General features: G+C 39.7%; 1 protein-coding gene across 1 annotated transcript; it reads right to left on the bottom strand.

Annotated features, from left to right (window-relative positions):
• Window positions 1-1,005: 1,005 nt before the first annotated feature.
• Window positions 1,006-14,173, bottom strand: LOC140973180 (protein TPLATE). Its single transcript, XM_073435789.1, has 7 exons — window positions 12,894-14,173; window positions 11,864-12,460; window positions 11,105-11,466; window positions 9,977-10,280; window positions 9,437-9,559; window positions 2,000-2,455; window positions 1,006-1,828 (listed from the first exon to the last, which is right to left on the bottom strand). The coding sequence occupies exons 1-7, from the start codon at window positions 14,022-14,024 to the stop codon at window positions 1,295-1,297; spliced, it is 3,507 nt and encodes a 1,168-aa protein (XP_073291890.1). The 5' UTR covers window positions 14,025-14,173; the 3' UTR covers window positions 1,006-1,294.
• Window positions 14,174-24,770: the final 10,597 nt, after the last annotated feature.

Genomic DNA, 24,770 nt, shown 5'->3' with positions numbered 1-24,770 from the left:
TCTCCTATCTCAGCAGGAATTCTACTCCAGCAAGGTAACTAAACTCTCCTCTATAAATACCAGGTATGTGCTACGGTTTTACACATTCACACTCCCCTACTCACTTAGCATTAGAATATTTCACGCCTAAGTTTGCTCCCCTGACTGACTTAAGCATCAAATGGTTCACGCTGTAAAACTCTCTAGCGTCCCCTACCCTGTTCTCATCTGTGAAGAATTTAGGAGCCCGACCCTACCCGTTCAGCTGTGAAGATTTGAAGATCCGCTCTTTAGACCGAACCCGTGGTAAAATTTTGGTATCATCTTCCAATAAAACAAATTATCATTCAACATGTTCCTCTGATTCTAAGAATTATCGTTCCCCAGAAGGTCCATTCATAAAAATATTTTTTCAACCTTTTGATTAACAGATAAACAAGTTTATGTTAGGAGTTTTTTCTTTAAAAAATAATATATAAATAATGTTTTTTGGAAGGACTAGCGTAAAACAACTTAGGAAAAACTGTAAATAAGATATTATTAAGAGTAAGTCTCTTGTTAATGCTCATATTTACAATAAAAATTAATATTTTTGACATTAAAAATAATAATTTTTTATAGATGACCCAAATAAAATATATATTTCACAAAATTTACTCATAAGACCGCCTCACAAAAGTTTTGTGTATTATTAACTAATGGAAGATTTAAATAAATATTAGATTATTAATGTAAAAACATTTGAGTAAAACTAAAACTAATAAATAAACAACACAAATACACATATATAAAAATGTATCCAAGAAGTCAACTAATGGTGACCTTGATCCCATTATTTGATAATATCCAAGAAGTTTACCTGCCTACCGTAAATATTTCAATGTGATCTATGAACTGCAGCTTGATTGTGTTGAAGTTATATTTGCACTAGCACACTAATATGTGTTCAATTCCAATCTGTACAAAAGGCTCGACTATAGAACATATAGCAAACGACACTTTCTTGAGAGCAAAGCTACACAATAATAATAAAAATAAAATTCTGAGCATATTCCCGAGTCAATGTCGAGAAATGAATGAAGATACAAGCCACTATAGAACGTGTTTCACACTTACACTCACACTGTACTTTTTTTCAAGCTCAATTTGTTGAGTTCGAGAAAGAGTGTACTCACATAGAAAACTATAAGCAACTCAACTGCTACAAGATACCATGATACACAGAGAAAGATGAAATGAAAAATATCGAACTATATGAAACGAAGTACAACAAAAGCTGATGGGAATGCATAATTTACTAAACCGGCAAAAAAAGCTACTTCGCCTTAATACCTTTGTCTTTACACAGCATATGCCACTCCTGTAGCACAGCAGCTTGAAGAGCACGATGTTCAACTTCCTCAGCAGTTAATTCAAACAATGTGGAAGGCCCCTTTGCTTCACCGTCTTCCCCCTCATTTTCTTTTTTCTCTGTATTTTTCCTTCTCTCGTCGTCTTGTTCCTCTTCCTTCTCTTCTTCGTCACCATCAGATTTGGGAGACTTTGGACGGGGTCGTGCTGCTCTTAGCAGAGCTATCCGTTCCATTGAGATCCTTAGCCTCTCAGCAACAGCTGATTTGACTTCATCTTCGGGAATGTATTCAACACTACCATTAGTGAGGTCATCCATCCATCCCTGTAGATCTGAACCAATCTCCTTTGTGATAGATGCATCTGAAGCTCGAACAACGAATTTGCATATCATGGTGGTAGTCTCATCTCCAAGGTCGACGTTTCTACTCACTTCACTGGCACCGAAAATCATCAAGCCCACAAAACCTCCATACCATGTTTTAGCGGCATAGCAAAGCTGTTTTAAGACCCAAAAGTTGTACAAGAGAGATTGGTTGCTTGAAAGTTGAAACGCAAACCAAAAAAGGCTCGGGGAGACATTGTAATCTATACTATATTATTAAGTGCAAGGCACTTAGAGTAACTATCTTAGAGGACACAGTAGTGGAGTAGTGAAAGTTAAACAGACCTGAAAACCAGCAACTGTCCGGATAATGTGAGAACAAACTTTGTGGAAAGGCTTGGAAGACAAAGATTTCAAGCCATTGAGAAATGGAGATTCCCCATACTGCTGTGCCGCAGTTGCCTTAAACCCACTTCCTTCATATGTGTAAGTACCAGTACATTCCAGTATAGCAGGCAAACTAGGCCACATTCGGAAGTACTCAACAGGTGAAATTTTGTGGGGTAAAAGAAGTTCAGTAATCGGAATTTTGTATGGCTGACATCTCAAAATAACTGGCTCTCCTATTTCAGGTCTGAGACTTTTCTTTTGTCTCGTAATTTGTGAATCTTCTTCAGCATAGTCCCCTTCATAATCTGTGGGAGCACCACTACCGTAGAATGGATAATACAGGACTTGGACCCAAAGGGCACAACGCTCAAAATGGGACACACCAACAGTTACGCTGCAGATTACTGGTTCCTAAAGAAATGCAGTAGGTAAAAAGAGAATAAGATACCACACAACTAACAAAAAAAAAAAAGAGCAATTTAGAATTTGAACAATTTTTTAGGCAATTCAGCAGCAATGTCAGGATCAAAAAATTTGAACAATTTTTAGTGCAATTCAACAGCGATGTCAGGATCAAAAAATGTAATGACAACTGAGGAAAAACTTAAGATCTAGTATGCAAAACGAACAGAGCGCATTATAAAGTCTGAAACACTGTGTGAGCTCATATGTTGGCACCTCGATACTCTAAATATGTTGAAATACACCACGATAATATCAGCAAATAAAGCACCTACCAAAAACTATATGTAGAGCTACACCTTCGAGGAAAATATCGGGAACGCCAAATGCTGTAAATGTAAGAAATTCCATGCAGTGATGAAATTATGGTCTTACCTGTTTCTTATAAACATGCTGAACCACAGATTTTTGTGCAGAAGGGTTCAATATTTTTTTGAAGAAATTTCTATGTTCTAAGACAGCATTTTTTGTCTATCCACCGTCAAAACATACTCATGAGAGTTGTTTTGTTGTCACTGGACCCTTTGAAGTGATTGCTGTTAAATTAATTAGCTTTAATGATACTCTCAACTTGATGATAATTGTTAAAATGTTGCAAATTCCTCGAATTAATCATCTAATTATGCGATTCGGTGCAACATCACTATGTATTTATATTTTTTTAACAACACACATCATCAAGTTATAGAAAATTTCATATTTGGTCCCATGTGGTGGAGGTAATGCCTTAGGATCATTGCATTTTAAAATCATTATAAGTCTCTTCATCGATATGTTTGAACAAAAGAAAATTTAAATTCTATGAAACACCATGGACCCAACCACAAAAATAATATTGATTTGAATAGTTAGTCATAACAGATCCATTTAGAATTTGTGGTATGTCCACATGTAGGACAATAGCTTCTAGAGTCCACATAGACCCGTGGACAGAGTTACTACGACTCCGTGGTAATGAATGATAAATTATTGAATTTGACTATAAACGGACCCGAGCACAGACCTAGCGCAAATCCATGGTCAAATCAAATAGTAAACTTTCGCAAACGGCCTTACTAATGCTTCTGATAGATATAATAAGTATTCTACAAAAACACATACGAGTGCTTATCTTGTTCTCCAGCCATATTAACCCAGTAGACCAAAACTAGAACTGAAGCATCTCACTCCATACTTTTCTTCAAAGCCAAGCCTCGAAACCTCCATCACTCCAAGAACCTACTGCAAACCATGTTTTCACGTCAAGAACTTCTTAATGATGTCTGTCTCACTTGGTTACTTGATTGTTCAAGTTGAATATGGCAGATATAGGTCCTAAAGCTCTTGAATCAAGTATTACAACCTTTAAAATGACATATGGTATAATTTTGATAATGGTATTTGAGTTACTTGGTTTCACGTGACTTAGAAATCCCTTGTTTTGATTCATTTATTGTTTCTTAAGACACCAGAATTCAGTGTTTCATAAAGCATATTTTTTATTTTGATTACTCTAGAGGATGGTGATTGTTTAGAGTGATTGATCACATTTTAATAGTTTCACATCACTCAGCCATTGTATGACAGATTAAGGTACGTTATAACTAGGCAACATAATATGTTTTTGTGCTCCTGCGTGTGTACATGGATTACCATGGCATCACATTTGTCTACGGTGCATTGAAGAAAGTGTAGTTTGATAGCACGCATCTTTTCATTGTCATACTAATACATGACTAAATTGCACATGTTGGGCAATGTTCCTTGTTAGCCATGTCATAAATATTCTTTGATTGAGGCGGAGTTTGAGGATTATACAGAGCTATGACTGGCTTGTGATGTAGTTATTGGTCGATAAGGCACGGTGAACCTTAATCCTGGTTCGTTAGGCATCTAGAACACGACAGTATACTGGTGGAGTGAACTATGCTAATGCAGCCACTCCTCGTACCCTGTTCGCTTAGCTTCGATGACAAAATTTTATCATTTACAGGCTTTTGATATCCTGCAGCTTATGTCTAATGTTACATCCCAAAACATGCATTGCATTTTCATGCTGCATCATTCAAATCCCATTGTTTTCAAATCCTTGTCGTCTTCCTAGTTCAATATATAGCTTGAAAAATACCTTGGCATGGTTAAAGTTAAAATATTTTCAGTACTATATATATACACACTGTCGAGTAGTTAGGATTTGATAGACTCAATTTTAAACTAGGATCCTATATTATTGTTATGATAGGATATTTTCCAGATTTATTGGGATTTGATTTTATTCCCTTGATCTATATACCAATCCATGACTTTAGAGGAAAAATAAGAGAATTTTTTTCTCATCAAATTGTCTATCGTATTATTCTATATGGTATCAGAGCAATAGGTTGGGATTGACCATGAATTTTTAAGCAACCATCGTCGGCGCTGGTTCCAGTAGTGAAGGTGACGGTTCAAGCGGTGACAGTGGTAGAACCCAATCGTATGGCACTCCCTATTCTTCTCTTCAAATAACGATTCACAAATTGAATGGGAAGAATTACTCGGAGTGGGCATAATCAGTCCGGCTGGTTATTGATGGAAAAAGCAAACTAAGGTCTGTGAGCGGCGAAGTGAGAGTCCTGTGTTCGACTGACCCGAGATACAAGCAGTGGCGTTCTGAAATTCATTGGTCACAACATGGTTGATCAACTCTATAGAGCCAAAAATTGATAAACCATTCATGTTCTTACCCATGGCTCGGGACGTTTGGGAAGCCGTCCGAGAAATTTACTCCGATTCTGAAAATTACTCTCAATTGTACGAGCTAAAAGCTCGTGTATGGCAGATGCAACAAGACAACAAAGATGTCACAACTTATTATAACAAGTCGATAGTTCTATGGCAGGAATTTTACCTCTTCGATGTAGATGAGTGAGAGAGTGGCAAGGACTGTACTTGATACAAGGCAAAACTGGACCGAACAGGACGTTTGTCTTTCTTGCGGAATTAAATAAGGATCTGTATGAGGTTCAAGGTCGTGTACTTGGGCAAAAACCTCTGCCCAGTGTTCGGGAGGTGTTTTCCGAGGTCCGGCGTGAACAAACTTGATGCCAAGTGATGCTGAAACACTCTGGACCCACCATAGAGTCTGAAGGTTCGGCCCTTGTGAGTAGAGAGAGGAGTTCCGAAGGTAGACCATTTTGTGAGATGTGCAAAAAGCCATGGCACGCTATAGAAACATGCTGGAGAATACATGAGAAACCAACCCATCTTAAGAAAAAAGTTGGCAACAACAAATCGAATACCCGTGGTCGAGCCCTTCAAGCAGATGGTGAAGATTCTGGAATGCCCTCATCCTCCTCAGATTCCCTCCCCTTTACAAAGGATCAGTTAGAGCAACTATTCCAATTGTTTGATTATCGACTTGATAAATCCAAGCCCTCGTGTTCCTCGGCCCAGACAGATTTTTATCCTTGTGCAAATATTGCAAATTCGTTCGGGAGCCACATATCATATGACCTTGTTCTCCTCATACATACCGTGTGCAGGAAACCAAAAAATTAAAATTGTTAATGGCTCTGTTGCATCTGTTGCCGGGAAATGAACTTTTGTTATTTCACCTTCCTCGACTCTTACAAATATGTTACACGTTCCCCCTATCGTATAATCTTGTGTCAATCAGCAAACTCACCACTGATCTTAAGTGTCGAGTCATATTTTTGGCTTCTCATTGTGAATTTAAGGATTTGGTCTCGGGGACGACGATTGGCAATGCTAGACAGGATGATGGTCTTACTGTCTTACTGCCAAATCCTTACTATGCAGACGTGATCCAGACAAGTGTCTCAACTCTATTTTCTACTCGAGTGTCGATGATATTTTATTATGGCATAGTCGGTTAGGTCATCCGAACTTTATTTATTTGAAAAGATTGTTTCCCAAGTTGTTTATCAATAAAAATACTTCTACTTTGCATTATGAATATTGTGAGTTAGCCAAACATCATCGGTCTACTTTTTCGTCTCAACCTTATAAAAGGTCCAAACCATTTACGACGATTCACAGTGACGTTTGGGGGCCATGCAAAGTAAAAAAAAAAATTACTGATAAACGGTGATTTTTGTGTCTTTCATTGATGATCATTCACGTATGACTTGGATTTTTTTTTGAAAAGTAAGTCTGATGAATGAGTCAAATTTCAAAAAATTTCCAAATGATTCAGACTCAATTTCACACTAGGATCAAAATTTTTCGGAGTGATAATGGGGGGAATACTTTAACAATATAATTGGAAAGTTTTTTCAAGAGCAAAAGATCATTCACCAAAGCTCTTGTCCCCATACACCTCAACAAAATGATGTGGCTGAACAGAAAAACAGACATCTCCTTGAAGTTGCTCGAGCAATCAGTTTTGAAACAAAAGTGCCTGAGTATTTTTGGGGAGAAGTTAACAGCCACCTATTTGATAAATAGACTACCATCCAGGATCTTGAATTTTCAATCCCCCATGAATATTTTTCATAAAAACTTCCCAATACGCATCTTCTGACTAAAATCCCTCTGAAAATATTTGGTAGCCTAGCATTTGTTCATAACTTTGATCCTGGTATTTCGAAACTGGACCCAAAGGCACAGAAGTGTATCTTTGTTGGTTATCCTGCAAACCAACGGGGGTACAAGTGTTTTTGACCCTGTTACCAAATTTTTTTTTTATCTTCATGGATGTAACATTCGCTGAAGTCAAGTCCCCTTCTACACTCCTCATCTTCGGGAGGAGTCCAGAGATAGTGAAGATGACCACTAACAAACTACGAAATTTCAAATTTTAATCAATCTGACATAACTGTGGAGACAGGTGAGAAATAGTTCAAATGGTTGGTTTATAATACAAGGAACAATGGTGCAAAGAAAAGGGGAGACCCGTGGGCCTGATCCTGAAACTCAGAATGATGCCCCGACCACTCTTGAAAACAACATTGATCTTCCATTGCCTAGAGAAAAAGGTACTCGATCATGCACAAAAACCAAATTTCAAACTTTGTCCCTAATAAAAAACTGTCATCCTCCTATTGTTTGTTTGTCTCTCAGTTCAATGTCATTAGTATTCATAAGTGTACATGAAGCTCTAAAGATCCATGAATGGAGAGAGGAGATTTATGAGGAGATGAGAGCTCTGGAAAAAACTCTACCCGAGAGAAGGCTGGTCTACCAAGTGAGAAATCTGTTATAAGGTGTAAGTGGGTATTTTCTCCAAAATACAATTCTGATGGATCTCTGGAACAATATAAAGCATGGTTGGTTGCCAAAGGCTTTACCCAAACATATGGAGTTGACTACACAAAAACTCTCTCCAGTGGCCAAACTCAATACAGTCCGAGTTATTCTCTTTGTTTCTGCTAATCTTGATTGGCCACTAAATCAGCTAAATGTGAATAACGCTTTTCTAAATGGTGATCTAGAAGATAGTTTACATGGAACCACCACTGGATTTACTGATCGGCTTAGACCAAAGGTGTGCATGCTAAAGAAATCACTCCATGGATTGAAACAATTTCCCAGAGCATGGTTTAAAAGGTTCACAAAGTTTGTGAGAAGCCAAGGCTACTGTCAAGGACAATCTGATCATACTCTCTTCACAAAAAAGTCCAATAGTGGAAAGACTTCAGTGCTAATTGTCTATGTTGATGATATAACATTGACATGTGATGATATAGAAGAGCCAAACAGGTTAAAGAAGAGAAGAGCTTGGCAAGAGAGTTTGAAATGAAAGACCTAGGGCAATTGAAGTATTTCCTGGGAATGGAGGTAGCAAGGTCAAGAAAGGGAATCACGGTGTCCCAAAGAAAATATATTCTTGATATCCTGAAGGACACAAGGATGAGTGGATGCAAACCATCAGATACTCCTATAGATTCCAACAAGAATCTAAGAGATGTCAACAATGGCGCTGCGGTGGATACAGGAAGATATCAAACATTGGTCGGGAGAATGATTTATATGTCTCACACACGCCAGGACATTGCCTTCGCAGTAAGTATGGCGACCCAATTTATACACTAGCCGTGTGTAAAACACCTTGAAGCTGTATATCGAATTCTGAGATATCTAGAGGGAACTCCAGGGAAGGGATTGCTTTTTGATAAAACTGAGAAACGAGAAGTTGAAATGTATATAGATACTGATTGGGCAGGATAAGTTGCTGATCGAAGATCAACATCTGGTTATTGTACATTTGTGTGGAGCAACTTGGTAACATGGACAAGCAAAAAACAAGGAGTGGTTGCAAGAAGTAGTGCATAGGCAGAATTCAGAACAATGGCACAAAGAGTATGTGAAGCACCGTGGCTTCAACGAGTCATGGAGGATCTAAAAATGATTATGAAGTTTCGCATCAAGCTGTACTGTGACAGCAAAACAGCCATTAGCATTACTCACAATCCAGTTCTTCATGAGAGAACTAAGCATTTCATAAAAGAGAAACTTGGAGACGGAGTTATTCCATTTGTTCCAAGCCTATTACAAGTTGCAGATATCCTAACTAAGGGCGTATCCAAACAAACCTTTGAAGAACAAGTGAGAAAGTTGGGGATGACAGATATTTTCGCACCAACTTTAGGTGGAGTGTCGAGTAGTTACGATTTGATAGACTTAATTTGAAACTAGGATCTTATTTTATTGGTATGATAGGATAGTTCCCAAATTTATTGTCGTTTTAGGCTCAAGTAAAATGAAATTTAAAATGTTTCTCTGTTTTAATAAAATAAAATATATTATCTTGCACGATAATATTGTATAGGATCCGCAAGCCTCACAATGTTCAGCCACGTTCAACGAAGAACCTTGCCATTCTCATAAATTGTGCTCGTAAATAAAAGATTAAAATCATAAAATACAAGAGTATGGGCCTGGAAATATTCAAATAGAAAAGGTAAAATGCACATGATGCAACAATGAAGCAGGATAATCTAACTTAACCTGTGAATTAAGATCACGCAATTGTCGCACAGCTTGTGGAGCTCCATCCATGAAGTACAATCCACCAGAAAGGCCAACTCGAATGTCCACCCGATTTAATTCTATCTCTGTGAGATTCAAAACCTGCAATTACTTGCATTATTAACTGAATAAGATCTAGTTGAATCCAATACAGTGTGAAATGTATAATCTAGAGTGAACTTCAAGAACTGTTGGTCTGAAATACAAAAGATAGAGCTATCTGTGTTAAGAACTCAATTTCTGCTTACTAAATGGCTGCAAACGGTCATAAAGAGGTGCAATCGAAAAGTACATTGATACCAGAAGAAACAGCATACACTTAATCATTAACTGGTTAACAAAATAAAGATATTTGGAAGGCGGTTTATATGATTAGAAAGTTCAACGCCAATTGTCCAGGTCATTTGATGTATTATGCAAAGGAAAACAATTGTTTCACTAGATAAAATCCAAAACGTACATTGAGAAGTAAACCTAATTAGAGAATCATTAGAAGTTGCTAACAATGGGTAGTCTAACCTTCAAGTGAAGAGTAATCCTTCCATCATTTGGATCTGTCAAGTGATATCCTTCAACATAGCAAGGATCACTACTACCAGACAAAGTGTATGCGCTTGGAAGTACCTTAGTCATACTTGAGTCGATCCCTTTTGCCAACAATTGAGCTAATTCATTGGGATCTGGTCTCCATAATTCTAAAATAGCCTTATGAATCAAACCCTCTAATTTACGGTCCTGAGCAGTGGAAGCAACATAGAACTGGACAGTTAGCTTGTGGTGGCTAAATGGATAGTCTCCGCGGGTTTCACTTACCCCTGTCCACCTGAAAAATTAAAAGAAAAATCAGGGCAACCAAAGCAAGTGATCACACTAAAGTAGAAGCCACAAACTCCAGAACAAACGGGCAACAATTTAGATTTTCAATACTTTAACATTACCAATACTACTAATTAATGTTAAACCCCCTAGAGTATCTAACTTTTGGTCTGTTGCGAGTTGGTCGACGATACAGCTGGAATACCACCATCTTTGTATCTCAGATTTATCTCGGGATTGGAAATTTGTATTGTCATGATTATGGTGTTGTAGTTTGGTTTTATTTACTTTAATTAAAGCGGATTTCTTATCCGCTAATTGTAATCACTAATTATCAATTAATAAAATGTGTTTCCTATCAAAAAAAAAAACTTTTGGTCTGTTGGTGAAGTTTTTTTATAATTTCAAAATCACATTTTATCCACCCAATTTCATATTCCACATTTTATCTTGACATCATATCTTCTTTCCTACCATTTTAATTTCAAAAGTGATGACTTTCATTTTAATTTTTTTTAAAAATACTTCATTCTCCATTTTTCTATGGAACAAATACATTTGTGTGTGTCATGACCAGCTAGTACATATGAAACTTGTTTACATTTAGTCTAGGTTCCATTTAAACTCATACTGTAGTATATGAGGAAGGAAAAAAATCAATACAATTAAACCCAACTAACTGAAAAAAAGATAAAAGGAAGAAAAGATTTGACTCGCATGCATGAGGACTGTTACACCACGCACATGACAAGTACAAAATGCACTTTTGAAAAGGCAGAGTATAAACTATTTTAGACATATCAATCAATCAACATAAGATAAAACGCTCACTTGTCATCCGGGTGACTTGAAACATATTTAATTCGCTGGAGTATTAAACGGCATTGATGCTTATTGACTGAATCAGCTGAGGGATTGCTCCTAAACTCTTCAAGCTCTTTAGTCAGCAACTGCCCAGCCCTAGCATTACGGGATCCCAAACGTTGTGCGCATAGCAGAACTGCTTGAACATCTTGAAGCCGATTTGTCGTGCTTGCAGATGAGTCTATGTTGAATAGGACCTTGTGGCAATTTGATATGATAATGTTTAATGGGTCCTCAGGGTCATCAGCAAGTAGAGGGTCCAATCCCTCCAAATCAATGTGCTCTGAAATAGCCCAGAGAAGACGAGCACAGATTTGAGGGGTGTTAACCTGAAAAGTTTAATACAATTATGCGACAACATACTCGCCAACAATTATCAAATGCAAAAATAAACTCTGTTCTCTATCGACTCAATCTGCATCGAACAGTACTAGAGAAGCATAAATTATTCAGTTCATGTTAACTGACATTAAACCTTGAACTGACACTATTTAAGTCATGGATACGGATATTTTACAAATGCCACTCTTGAGATTTTTAAAACTGTGGAAATGTAATAGTTTTTTCAAATATTTAACTTTGTAGTTGGTAAAAGACATGAACAATGTATTGTAAAATTTTGTTAGGACACTTCTAAACTCAGGATCAGCATAAGCTCCAAACTCTACAATTATTCCCTAAAAGCCAAGGAGTTAGAAATAACGTAATTCACAAAGCATTACAAACCTCTCGGAGATCTCTAACAAGTTCCCGCTGCAAATTTTGCAAGCGTGTTTCATTCAGTATCTGATCCTGAGATGCCCCATCTTTGACTCTTTTGACACCACCTCTGGTATCATAAATATGGCAAAGTCTAACAAGCAATTTAAGATAGCAATCAACAGCATATGTTCGACCATCACAATCCCATTTAACACATGGCCTACACACTTCCACCACTTCCAAAGCTGGTTCAGTCCAATTTAATGCACCATAACCAGTTCCATAAGCTAAGGCTCCAATCACTCTACTCTCCATACGTGAATGCTTTTGTTCAGGCAATGGCAAAGATAACTGGAAGCAACTCTCTACCAGCATGGAAACCAGTTCTTCTCTAAACAAGCTCTTACTAGCTACACTGTTGAGGTCATCCTTTATTCTCGCATCTTCAAAAAGTGATGCTATATCCGTTCCTGCTAGAGGTTTTTGACCTCGGCGAACGCTTTCTTTTGCGAAAAGGTCAACACAGAGAGCAGTTCTACAGATGCATGCTAAAGCATGCATACGGTCTGATTCAGCTCTCAAGTTTCTAACCATAAGTAGCAGCTTTTTAAACAATGAAACCTAAACTCAAAATAATGATGAAACAGCAATTGTCAGTCACGGCCAGAATTCTAATTGAGATAGAATCATAGGTATAGAGATCACTCATATAAGATAGGGAACCATTTACTTCATCTATTACAATGAATCTAGCATGCAAGAGAATACTGAGACTGCATAGAACATGAAACGTATATGAAAAGCTTAATATAAGTTGCCTAAATCAATGATATTCGAGTTTGAAAAGAAGTTCTGCTAGAGAGGGTGTTTGCTCAATCAAATAGTTGGACCTCGTTTCTTGTCAAGCATATCACACATCAGCCATCATAAGGAATTTTTACCACATCCATAATTAGTTTTGGTAATTTATACAGATGAACAAACTAATCAGTAGCCAGATCAAGCTAAAAAAAGATAGAATAAAGAACTGATGGGCCAAGACAAGCACACGAACCTGCATGCTAAGATCAAGAAGATGCAAATTTGTAACAACAGCTCTAACAATGCTCTCGCGAGCAGAAGAGTACTCCTGCCTGTCCCAAAGAGTCAGAATTGCAATTATGGAAGCAGAAGCCCACTCCGGCTTCCCTCCAGGAATATCAGCCAAGTACAACATATTGATGCCGACTTCAAATATCAATGCAGGATCCAATGAAGACGCCAAAAAAGGAGCCAAATGTGACACCACATCTGATACTCCCACAAACCTCTCTGCATTTCCAACGGTGGACGCCGTACTGTCATTCTTACTCTTTGATGACCTCGAAAGCTTCCTGATCACCTCAATTGTTCCCGAAGCCACTGCCTTCACTGCATAAACCAATGGATAGACAGTAGCTCGAAAACTCTCGACGGGAAGAATCAAAGATCGTGACATCAACGAATTCCTCTTCTTCCACACAAAATCAACCATGGATGAAATCCAATTCGATCTAATTGCGACGGACTTTTCAGTATCAACCAGCTTATCTCCAGCAAGTCTACTCATTCTCTTTGAGTCAAATTCCTGAAATAGCTTGCCAACAGATTCAAACGCGACCTTGGAAACAGAGTCAGCTTTGTCAAGCATGTTCTGCGCGACTCGGTTCCACCAATTGGAGACACGATCGAGTAAGTTAACATTGTTCTCGCACAAGGTCACGAGATCGTCACGTGCGAGGATGCAGCCTAAGGTTTCGGTGATGGAGAAGCGGAGATTATCACTGGGAGAATCAAAGCAAGAGGAGATCTCTTTGTTACAATCAGTTATAAGCTTTCCAAGGCGGTAGGAAGGAATGGCGGAGAGAATTGAGACGGCGGCAGCTGTAACATCGGGATCGGGGAAATCGAGATCGTTGCGAATACCGGTACAAACAATTTCCCATAAATCTGGAGTGAGGCGCGTAGAACGGATAAGGTCGAAGGCGAGTTTCTTGGAGACAGCAGAGGCGGGGGAGGCGACGATCTCTTCGACGGCAGATTTGGCAATAACGGAGATGTCGCGACCAGCGGCTGATTGTTGGAGCGCTTGGAGTAAAGCACCGGATTGGCGAAGGGCGTCGTTGGAGCGAATGTCAGCTTGGATTTGAGCAAATAGAATGTCCATTTGCAGAGATGAGTTTCAACAGCTCATCTTCTGTCCAACTGCGAATATCAATGTTGAGCCGGTGTTTGTTCTAACAACGGCGTGGTGTGTAGGGATGCCAATTTTCCGAAACAGACACGGGGATTCTTTATTTTTCAGTTTTGGGTCAGGGTTCAGGAATTTTAAAATCCTCAAATAGTTCGATTGGTATCAAATTCGTATCGAAATTAATATTGATAATAAAAATAATAATATTATAGGATTGATAATATAATAATAATATTATTACTAATAATAATAATTAATAATAATATATAATAATAAATTTTGGTTCAGAGAATTCTTGTACCCGTCCTGTCTTATCTCATTAATATTTTTGAAACGGAGATAGAAAAGAAGATGAAGATTTGATCTCGTCGATTTCGAGTTCGAGGATTCTCCGAACAAAAAATAACGGATCGAGACGAGTATAAGGGTAGAGATGAAACTAGGGGACCTGGATAGGCATAACAAACTCACCCCCTCCCCTCCCTGCCTTACCTCGCTTTGCCTCGCTTCGAATTATTGTCATCCTAGTGATCTGTCTGCAACTCATTATTTAAATTTTATGGTTTTTATATATAAAAATTAAAAATAAATCTTCAAATCAAAACATAAATTTACTAACTCTCTGTATTCAAATTTTTTTTGTTTAAACTCCTTAAAATAATAAAAATGACAAAAATATTCTTATATTTGTTCAGTTTAATTAATTGATTTACTTGGACTGTAAATCGTATCAGAGTCGATGTAAAATTATTTCAAACATACAAAATTATTATTGCAGTGAAATTAAATATTTGAGGAGGATAATTTACTCAACTAATATGGATCTTAACACATGTTCGATATTAATTATTTGCACGATTTATTCCAATACTTTGGAATATTTGAAAAAAGAAAATCTAACCAAGGTTAAATATAAGGAGCAAGGTGAAACTTATCCGGATCCAAAAGCAAATTTATGATTCATTTTAATAAGTTCCTGAAAATATTACCGGATTCCTCTAAAATCTCCGAAGATCTTAAGATAAATCCAAAAGACGATACATAAATATAGAAGTATGATATATTATGTACCACAAAAAGTGAAAAAAAAATCCTTGAAAAACAAGAAAAATTCTTGTAACACTAAAATATATTCAAACAAGAATCCAAACTCTAAAACAACAAACAAGTTCTAGTAAAATGATTTTGATATGCAGGTTAACATCATCCTTTGGTACTATACCCTTATGACATCAAAGAAGGACGGCCAACGTGATGACAAAACCTTTAACCGACGAAGAAAAATGATTAATCTAATTAAAAATATTACAGAGAGGAAATTAAACTGATGACAAATTCAGAAAAGATTGGTCTAGAGGATCTCCAAGACCTTGCATGATCTTTTGCAAATTTCAAGGTCGTAGATCTGAAGATGAACACAATTGGGGGTGAACCACTCGCAATAACTTGGTCATCTTCTCATGAACAACCAAGGAAAAATGTGAGATCTCATAATACAAATATGTGAATTACCCAAATAGATTTTCAAGTTGGTGGATAAGCACACCCCGTGTGAACCAGGTCAAGGAGAAGTCAAATTCTTTTGCACCAAACACCCTATGGAAAATCTGTTTTAGAAAATATACATCCTTATGGGGTTATGCTTAACTTTGATGTACTAGATTTAAAAAACAGATAAACTTTCAGAAGAGCTCATACTCGAGCTAATAAAAGTTTTGAAAATTGTAATTACTGGACATGTGGAGCAACGGGTCACATCTTGACCAACTGTCCAGAAAATGAAAAAAGGGGAATAAAATGCTTCGATCCGACCCTGGATATTGAAGAAACCGTTTATTATCAAGATCTTGTTCAAGTATACCAGTATGAGGATATTGCCTCAGATGAAAGTATATATGAAGAAGAAGAAGTCTTGACTGAAGAAGAATCTAATGGAACAGAATAAGAATCTGACTGAAGACGAAGTGTTTCGACACAAAACACATGAAGATTTGTCTGGTTTCTTTAGTCTGACGACAATATCCTATAATATGGTCCAAGAGATCATGACAGAAAATCATAGCCAACAGAGATATCAAGAATTCTCTGTAGGACAGGTAGAAAAGTTCTTAGAAAATCTTGTCTTAAGAAATAGAAAGTATCATCTTATCTATAAAGTTTCCAGAAGGGAAATGACAATCTCAATGGAACTTATGAGAAATATAATAGAGATGCAATTAATTCCTTCTGATGACATATTCTGAATTTAAGTTTGGCCATTTGTATGAGCATTTCTTCCCTGCTCCACATGGATTCCCCAAACACAACCCTGAGAATGAGATTTTAAGTTCGATGCTGCTAAAGCAAGTGAAACTAAGAAGCGGTGCAACGGTGACGACAGAAACAAATGAGAAGTCGCAAAGAAAGCTGATGGCTGGGCTTGCCGGTTCCATAGGTGCAGAGCATGGGTGGCTCGCGGTCATTGATGGCGCAACTAGTAGTGAGCTGGTGGTGGCTGGATGGTGCGCAATGGAGCGAACACGCCTCTTATGTTGGTTGCGACAGTGATGGTAGTGACAGGAGACGAACAGACGGTGGCTGGGGCGACGAGAGTGAGTTTATGAAGATGAGTGGGATAATATAATTGAGGGGAGGGGGGCACTTTTGACATTAGATTTTAAAGGAAAAAAATAAGGGATTAGAGCTTGAATATTCAAAAGGTTTTAAGATTATTGTTGCCAAAGTTCATGACCCAAAATTTGGAAGAAGAATAGGTCTGCATGGGCTTGACCAGTAAAAGAATTGGATTAAGAATTTAAAAACAAGCATTTGGCCCAATGGGCCAATGCATGTGGGGGACATTTGTTTTTGCCAAAATTGTACAAGCCCAATTAATTGTCTTAATCCATGAATTTATATTGACAAACAAATTAAAAGAAGCCCATTAATTTAAAGTGTTTGAATAGATCAGAAAGCTTCTAGAAAGAAGTCGTGAGAAATAAGCATGGGCAGATCGTGAGTCGTGGGAGAAACGGAGAAACCGTTAGCGATTTTGTATAACCCCAAATTCGATGACTGTCCCAACTGTACCAAGACGTGTCTTTCCAGAGTACTTATGTCCTCACTCACACGCACCCTAGGAAATTTCTCATGAGGTCACCCTTCCCAGAATTTCCCAAACCAAGCACGCTTAACTTTGGAGTTCTTATGTGATGAGCTACCGAAAAGAAGATGCACGTTCTTGATATGAGTAGTACATATCAAATCTTTTAAACCCTCCTCAACTGCACAGTCCCATACCTGAACAGTTTCGGAAGTCTTATCCTTCCGGTGTAAGATCGGTTCATTCATGTTTCTTCACATGCCCACCAGTTTCCGCTTGGTTCGTCCCCGAACCACACCATACTAGGAGAGGTTGGCTCTGATACCAACTGTAACGCCCCAAATTCGACGGCTGTGCCCACTGTACCAAGATGAGTCTTTCCAGCGTCCTTATGTCCTCACTCACACACACCCTAAGAAACTTCCCAGGGGTCACCCATCCCAGAATTGTCTCAGCTAGACATGTACTGAAAATCGCTGAAAACATGTATCGCGTAAACATGTAGGTGATAGCATTAAATCATTTAAAACATTTAAAATCATCAAAATTTGCAGATCTGAGTGTTGAAGATTATATGTTTTGGAAACTAGATTAAATTGAATGATGAGTTACATTTAAAATTTGGACTGTATTCAGATATCATGCCTCCCAGACACGCTCCTAGCACTGATCGTCAGGATGATACTATTGGAGGCGATAGAGGCCTTCCACCACCACCATCACCGCCAGGAGATGCAGCTACCATGGTATTAAAGGGTATTGCTAGACTTATGGAGCAGGCAAAGCAGGCTCCCAGACCCCAGATGGACATCTATGAGCAGTTTCGACGGCTCAACCCGAAGGAGTTCGGGAGTACTACTGATCCATTTTTAGTAGAGGGTTGGATACGATCTCTAGAGCTGCACTTTCTGTATCTGGACATGGGAGACAGAGATTGGGTCAGATGTGCCGCGTATATACTGAGGGACGATGCATCTCTTTGGTGGGAGGGAGCAGTGCACGGTTTGAACTTGGCTACTCTCACGTGGGATCAGTTCAAGGAAGTGTTCTACGACAAGTACTTTCCAGCGAAGGTTAGGGGTCTTCTGACGAGGGAGTTTATGAGTTTCCGGCAAGTGGACTTGTCTGTGCCTGAGTTCATCAAGAAGTTTGACAAGGGCCGTCATTTTGTACCCCATATTGCGAGAGACACCGCCGAGAAGCTGAGGCATTTCATGGATGGCCTCAGACCCACTTTGCGTCGGGATGTGATGCTTATGAGACTGGTGAGTTATGATGAGGCCATCGCTTTTGCTTTTCAGGCGTAGCAGGCCCTCTAGGATATTGATGCCGAGATGCAGCGGAAGAGGCATCAGGCCTAGTCTAGTTCTCAACCACAGAAGAGGCAGCTCACCGGGCCACCGAGGCATCAGAGCAAGCAGAAGCTCCAGGGGCAGTTTCAGAGGCTCGGACAGCAGAGGCCACCACAGGCACCAGGGACTCCTAAGCCGGCAGAGAGGCATCCATTTAAGCAATGCAACATGTTCCCTCTTCGGCAAGTGTATGTGGGGCGTTACAAGTTTACCGAAAAATGAACTCGTCGACAGAAGAGAAAAAGAACACACATCTCGCACAAATTCTGACAAATCCCTGCAGAAATCTTAATCATAGTTCAAGTATTTTTTTCACGTTTTGCATTCCAGATTTCAGTAGTTCACTTCGTTCTTGTTCAGATTTCAGTATCTTTTTTTTTATTACATTTTGTGTCTTGTAAATTCTTACAATTTATTGAAAATATAAATAATATCAAGAGTTTATTTTTCAATTTTCATTAGTTTTCTTTGTTTTGGTGTTGTATTTGTTTAGGATATTAAAACAAACGATCAAGTTTAGCATCTATAGTCGTCATGATTTTTAGAAGTTAGTTTTTAATTTTTTTCACACAAGTTGGTGCATCTTTGCATTTGACAGGCCCGCATCACAGAAATATTGTGCAAACACTATGATCGAACATCTATAGCCTCAACAGCTCCCGGAAGCTCCTTCTCTCCCAGAGGGTTGAAGATTATATGTTTGGGAAACTAGATTAAATTTCATGATGAGTTACATTTAGAATTTGGACTGTATTGATATCATGTCTCTCAGACGCGCTCCTAGCACTAATCATCAGGATGATACTACTGGAGGCGAGATAGGCCTTCCACCACCACCACTACCGCAAGAAGATGCAGCTACCATGGTTTTAGAGGGTATTGCTAGACTTATGGAGCAGGCAAAGAAGGCTCCTAGACCCCAGACGGACATCTATGAGCAGTTTCGATGACTCAACCCGAAGGAGTTCGGGATTACTACTGATCCATTTTTAGTAGAGGGTTGGATCCGATCTCTAGAGTTGCACTTTCAGTATCTGGACATGTGAAACAGAGATTGCGTCAGATGCGCCGCGTATATACTGAGGGACGATGCATCTCTTCGGTGGGAGGGAGCAGCGCACGGTTTGAACTTGGCTACTCTCACGTGGGATCAGTTCAAGGAAGTGTTCTACGACAAGTACTTTCCAGCGGAGGTTAGGGGTCTTCTGACGAGGGAGTTTATGAGTTTTCGGCAAGGGGACTTTTTGTGGCTGAGTTCATCAGGAAGTTTGACAGGGGCTATCATTTTGTGCCCCATATTGCGAGAGACGTCGCCGATAAGCTGAGGCATTTCATGGATGGCCTCAGACCCACTTTGCGTCGGGATGTGATGCTTATGAGACTGGTGAGTTATGATGAGGCCATCGCTTTTGCTTTTCAGGCGGAGCAGGCCCTCTAGGATATTGATGCCGAGATGCAGCGAAAGAGGCATCAGGCCTAGTCTAGTTTTCAGCCACAGAAGAGGCAGTTCACGGGGCCACCGAGGCATCAGAAGCCCCAGGGACAGTTTCAGAGGCCCGGACAGCAGAGGCCACCACAGGCACCAGGGGCTCCTAAGCCGGTAGAGAGGCATCCATGTAAGCAATGCAACATGTTCCCTCTTCGGCAAGTGTTTGTGGGGCGTTACAAGTTTACAGAATAAATGAACTCGTCGACAGAAGAGGAAAAAAACACACATCTCGCACAAATTCTGACAAATCCCTGCAGAAATCTTAATCATAGTTCAAGTATTTTTCATGTTTTGCATTCCAGATTTCAGTAGTTCACTTCGTTCTTGTTCAGATTTCAGTATCTTTTTTTATTAAATTTTGTGTCTTGTAAATTCCTACAATTTATTGAAAATATAAATAATATCAAAAGTTTATTTTTCAATTTTCATTAGTTTTCTTTGTTTTGGTGTTGTATTTGTTTAGGAGATTAAAACGGACGATCAAGTTTAGTATCTATAGTCGTTGTGATTTTTAGAAGTTAGTTTTTAATTTTTTTTATACAAGTTGGTGCATCTTTGCATCTGACATGCCCGCATCGCAGAAATATTGTGTAAACACTATGATCGGACATCTATAGCCTCAACAGCTCCCAGAAGCTCCTTCTCTCCCAGATCTGTAATCGCATCACTTCAAATTTTTGGAACACTACAATGTTGGATCAAAAACAGAATCGTTTCGTCGCTGATACCCCCCGGATGAGCCCGGGTCATGGATAACCCGTGACAATAGATGAATAGCTTGGGTCATGGAAAACTTCGAGTAACATCATGTAAGAGATCGGGCAAGTGAATGCCCCGAGCATCATTTTACCGGACTAAGGGAACCTGGGCTCTCAGAAAAAATCTGGATGATATCTTTCTGTCCGGGCTCTCGGGCAAAATCATGATATCTACATGTCCAAGTTACCTCGATAAAAACAGCGCACTCGAGTGCATAGGTATGAGATACCTCAACTCGATAATCATCGTTGTCAAATCAGGGGACATAGTGGATGGTCATGAGCAGTTGGTGTTAAAAAACAGGATATGGGCAACCATCTTGCCACAATTAGTAAGCAGACACTGAAAACAATGGAATTGATAAGAAGATCGTGCATTTTAAAAAGGATATAGACTGAAGCCATGATCCGAAAAGATTTCGGGTGAAGCTGGTTTATGAGGACCTTGAGGAAGTGAGCTACATCGATGAAAAAGAAGAAAGGGGAAATCTAAGACCACTACGCACCTGGTCTTTGAAGAAAGTAAACAGCGAGAAAGACTCTAGCCCGACTATTTAAGGAGAGAGTGGTGATACCCCCGGATGAGCCCGGGTCGTGGATAACCCTGGACAATAGATGAATAGCTTGGGTCATGGAAAGCTTCGAGTAACATCATGTAAGAAACCGGGCAAGTGGATGCCCCGAGCATCATTTCCTCAGACTAAGAGAACCTGGGATCTCAGACAAAATCCGGATGATATCTCCCTGTCTGGGCTCTCGGGCAAAATCCAGATGATATCTACCTGTCCAGATTACCTCGATAAAAGCAGCGCACTCGAGTGCATAGGTATGTGATACCTCAACTCGGTAATCATCGTTGTCAAATCAGGGGACATAATGGATGGTCAGGAGCAGTTAGTGTCAGAAAACAGGGTATGAGCAACCATCTTGCCATATTTAGTAAGCATACACTGAAAACAAGGTCATCATTGACTTTCTTTATATAAATATCAGGTTTGTTTAACATTTAAAGATTCATTCACTTAATATTGCCTACAACATTTATTTCAAGATTCTCTCTAAATCCCTTCATTGACTTGAGCGTCGAAGTGGTTACGTCGAAGAATCTTTCGACGCCCATTAACGTTATTTCCCCCTTTGAAAGTGCAGGTTCAGGTACCCAGGCAACCCTCTCCAGCTTATCAACCCGACCCGGTGTAATCGCCCACTAAGCTCACACCCGATTCACCTGGTGATCATCATTGGCATCGTCTGAGAGAAATCTCGATCTAAGACGTTGATCATGGTTTCTACAAGAAAATCTACTCGAAGGGATAATGCCGGGAGAGAGCTTTCTGACTCGGAAGTTTCTTAGGAAGGTCAACCTCAACCAACCTTTGTAATTAATCATTAACAGCTTACTCAAATCATAGCAGAGCAACCGTCCGGAAGGCTGTAGCGGAAAAACTACCACCTGGTGATGACCGGGCACAACGCAAAGAAGGGGTATGAGACAAGTCTCCGCCTCCAGGAAAAAAAGAAGAAGAAGAAGAAAGCTCACAGGAATGCTCCAGGGCCCCCATTATGGCCGAGGAGCTAGAAGACTTAAGAAAAAAGGTGAAGAAGTTGGAGGGACAAGCTGGATCTTCATGTGTTCCTCGAGTCCAGCCGAGAGGATGCCCTTTCTCTGCCCACATTATCAATGAGCCCTTGCCTGTCCATTTCAAATCGTCGAGTATCAGGGAATAAGATGGCAGTTCTAATCTGAAAAAACACTTGAATTGGTTCAAGAATATGGCCATGATGCACTGTTATGGCGATAAAATTAAGTGTAACATTTTTAACCATGTTGTTAGACTCTGCCCAATGATGGTTCAGCAGATTGGAACCCTGGAGTATACGGAGTTTTGAAGATTTCAAGAGGGTCTTTTTGCATCATTTCAGCAGTAAGAGGTACAAAAAGACTGCTTTCAGCTTGTTCGAGATCAAGCAGAGTAGGGATGAATAACTGTGGATGTACATCCGCAAATTTAACATGACTGCGCTAGAAGTACCATCTTGTGCCCCCGAGACAAAAATACTGCATTCACACAGGGGTTGCAGGAAGGTGATTTTTTCAGGTCATTAGCGAAGAGATTACCCGGGACTTTGACGATTTATTGTCCCGGGTAGAGAAATACATTAATATAGAAGAAGCGCAGAAACAAAAGAGAGAGGCTGGGAGAAGAGAAAGAGGCGAAAAACCAGGGAGACCAGAGGAGCGGGTCTCTAGAGGAAGTTCTTTGGGGTGTTTCTCTCATTACGCCCCCATGAAGAATTCAAAGAGACAGGATGTTCATCTTTGTGACGAGAAAGAGGCCGATATTGCAACACATATGCCTCCCTCTATCCAGGGAGCTGGTAAGAAATTTTGTTCATTCCATAAAGAGTTCATCACGACACTAGTGAGTGTAGACAATTGAAGAGGGAGTACCCTCGGACGAATCCTGAAGAAGCTAAACCAGCACCCAAAAAGATTAGGGACCCCTCTGGGTGCCCTGGAGTTCGGGGCCTACCTTTCCATCCCGGATCCCGAGTTCCTGACCGGCCTCAGATAATAGAGACAGGCCTCCCACGTCATGAAGGGCCCATGAAGATAAAGATCGGAGGAAATCCCCGACTTTTGGGGTGATAAATATGATTTAGGAGGATCTACAGATGGAGATTCCAACCGGGCAAGAAAAGCTTGGAGCCGAAAAAAATTTTTGGGAGTAGACAACTTGAGAAGAGAAGAAGAGACCACCATTAGCCTTAGCCCCATGATTTGCAGGACATCTATCTACCTCATAATGATACTCTGGTCATCCATGCCAAGATTGCCAACTACGATATCAAGAGGGTGTTTGTCGATTCAGGTAGCTCTGTCAATGTTTTATTTAAAGAGGCTTTGGATCAGATGGATTTGAAGAATCACAGATTGGAGCTAGTGGAGACAGCGCTCTTTGGGTTTGCCGGTCACATCGTCCACCACTAAGGAGAAATCATGCTCCCCATAAAGATGGGATCCGGGGAGCTAAGAAAGTCAGTAATGACCATTTTCACTGTGGTCAATGCGTCATCCTCTTACAATGTTATACTGGGATGGCCAACTATGAATGCTTTTAAAGCAGAGGCTTCCACTTATCGTGAGAAGATAAAGTTCCCAGTGAAGGGGAAGATTGGGGAGGTGCGAGGTGATCAGTCTTCTTCTCAAAAGTGTTATGTTGAAACAGTCCGAGTTTAAAAGAGGCCGGGAGGGGAATTTAGTGTGGTAGAGGAAGTACAGGCCCTCGTGGAAGAAGAGCAAGAGGAAGTTACTTTGATTCCCGGATAGCCTAGGAAGACCACCAAAATTGCCCGGGATCTGTATCTTTCCACCCGAGCCCAATTGTTGGAGTGTTTGCAAAAGAATGTGGATGTTTTTGCCTAGTCCCCGGCAAAACTTGTGGGCATCCCAGCCTATGTGGCTGAGCACAAGTTGAATATCTTTCCAAGCGCCCTGTCAGTGGTACAGAATAAGCGGCACTTTGGACCAGAAAAAGATAAGGTGATTGCAGACCAAGTGACGGAGCTTTTGAAAGCTGGCCAGATTCAAGAAGTCCAATTCCCGACCTGGCTCTCCAATGCGGTGTTGGTCCAAAAGGCTACGGGTAAATGGAGGATGTGTGTTGATTTCAGAGATCTGAATAAAGCATGCCCCAAAGATTGTTATCCTCTCCCGAGAATTTACCAGCTCGTAGATTCTACTTCTGGTTATGAATTGCTGAGCTTTATGGATGCCTATCAGGGATATCATCAAATTCTCCTAGCCAACAAGAAAAGGTTAGCTTTGTAACTTCTGGTGGTACTTTTTGTTACACTGTTATGCCATTTGGTCTAAAGAGCAATGGAATAATATGGCTATATCAGTTAATTCGATATGGATTGTTGGAGATGGGAATTTCCGCGGGGATTGTTAATTGATTGGTTTTCTATGTTAGTGTGTTAGTGGAGATGGTGATGTCCATAATGGAAACGCTATTACATAAAATCTCTCTTGAA

The sequence above is a fragment of the Primulina huaijiensis genome, chromosome 1 (assembly GCF_012295235.1).
Source record: "Primulina huaijiensis isolate GDHJ02 chromosome 1, ASM1229523v2, whole genome shotgun sequence".
NCBI lineage: Eukaryota > Viridiplantae > Streptophyta > Magnoliopsida > Lamiales > Gesneriaceae > Primulina > Primulina huaijiensis.
This window is presented reverse-complemented; position numbering and strand designations above follow the sequence as displayed.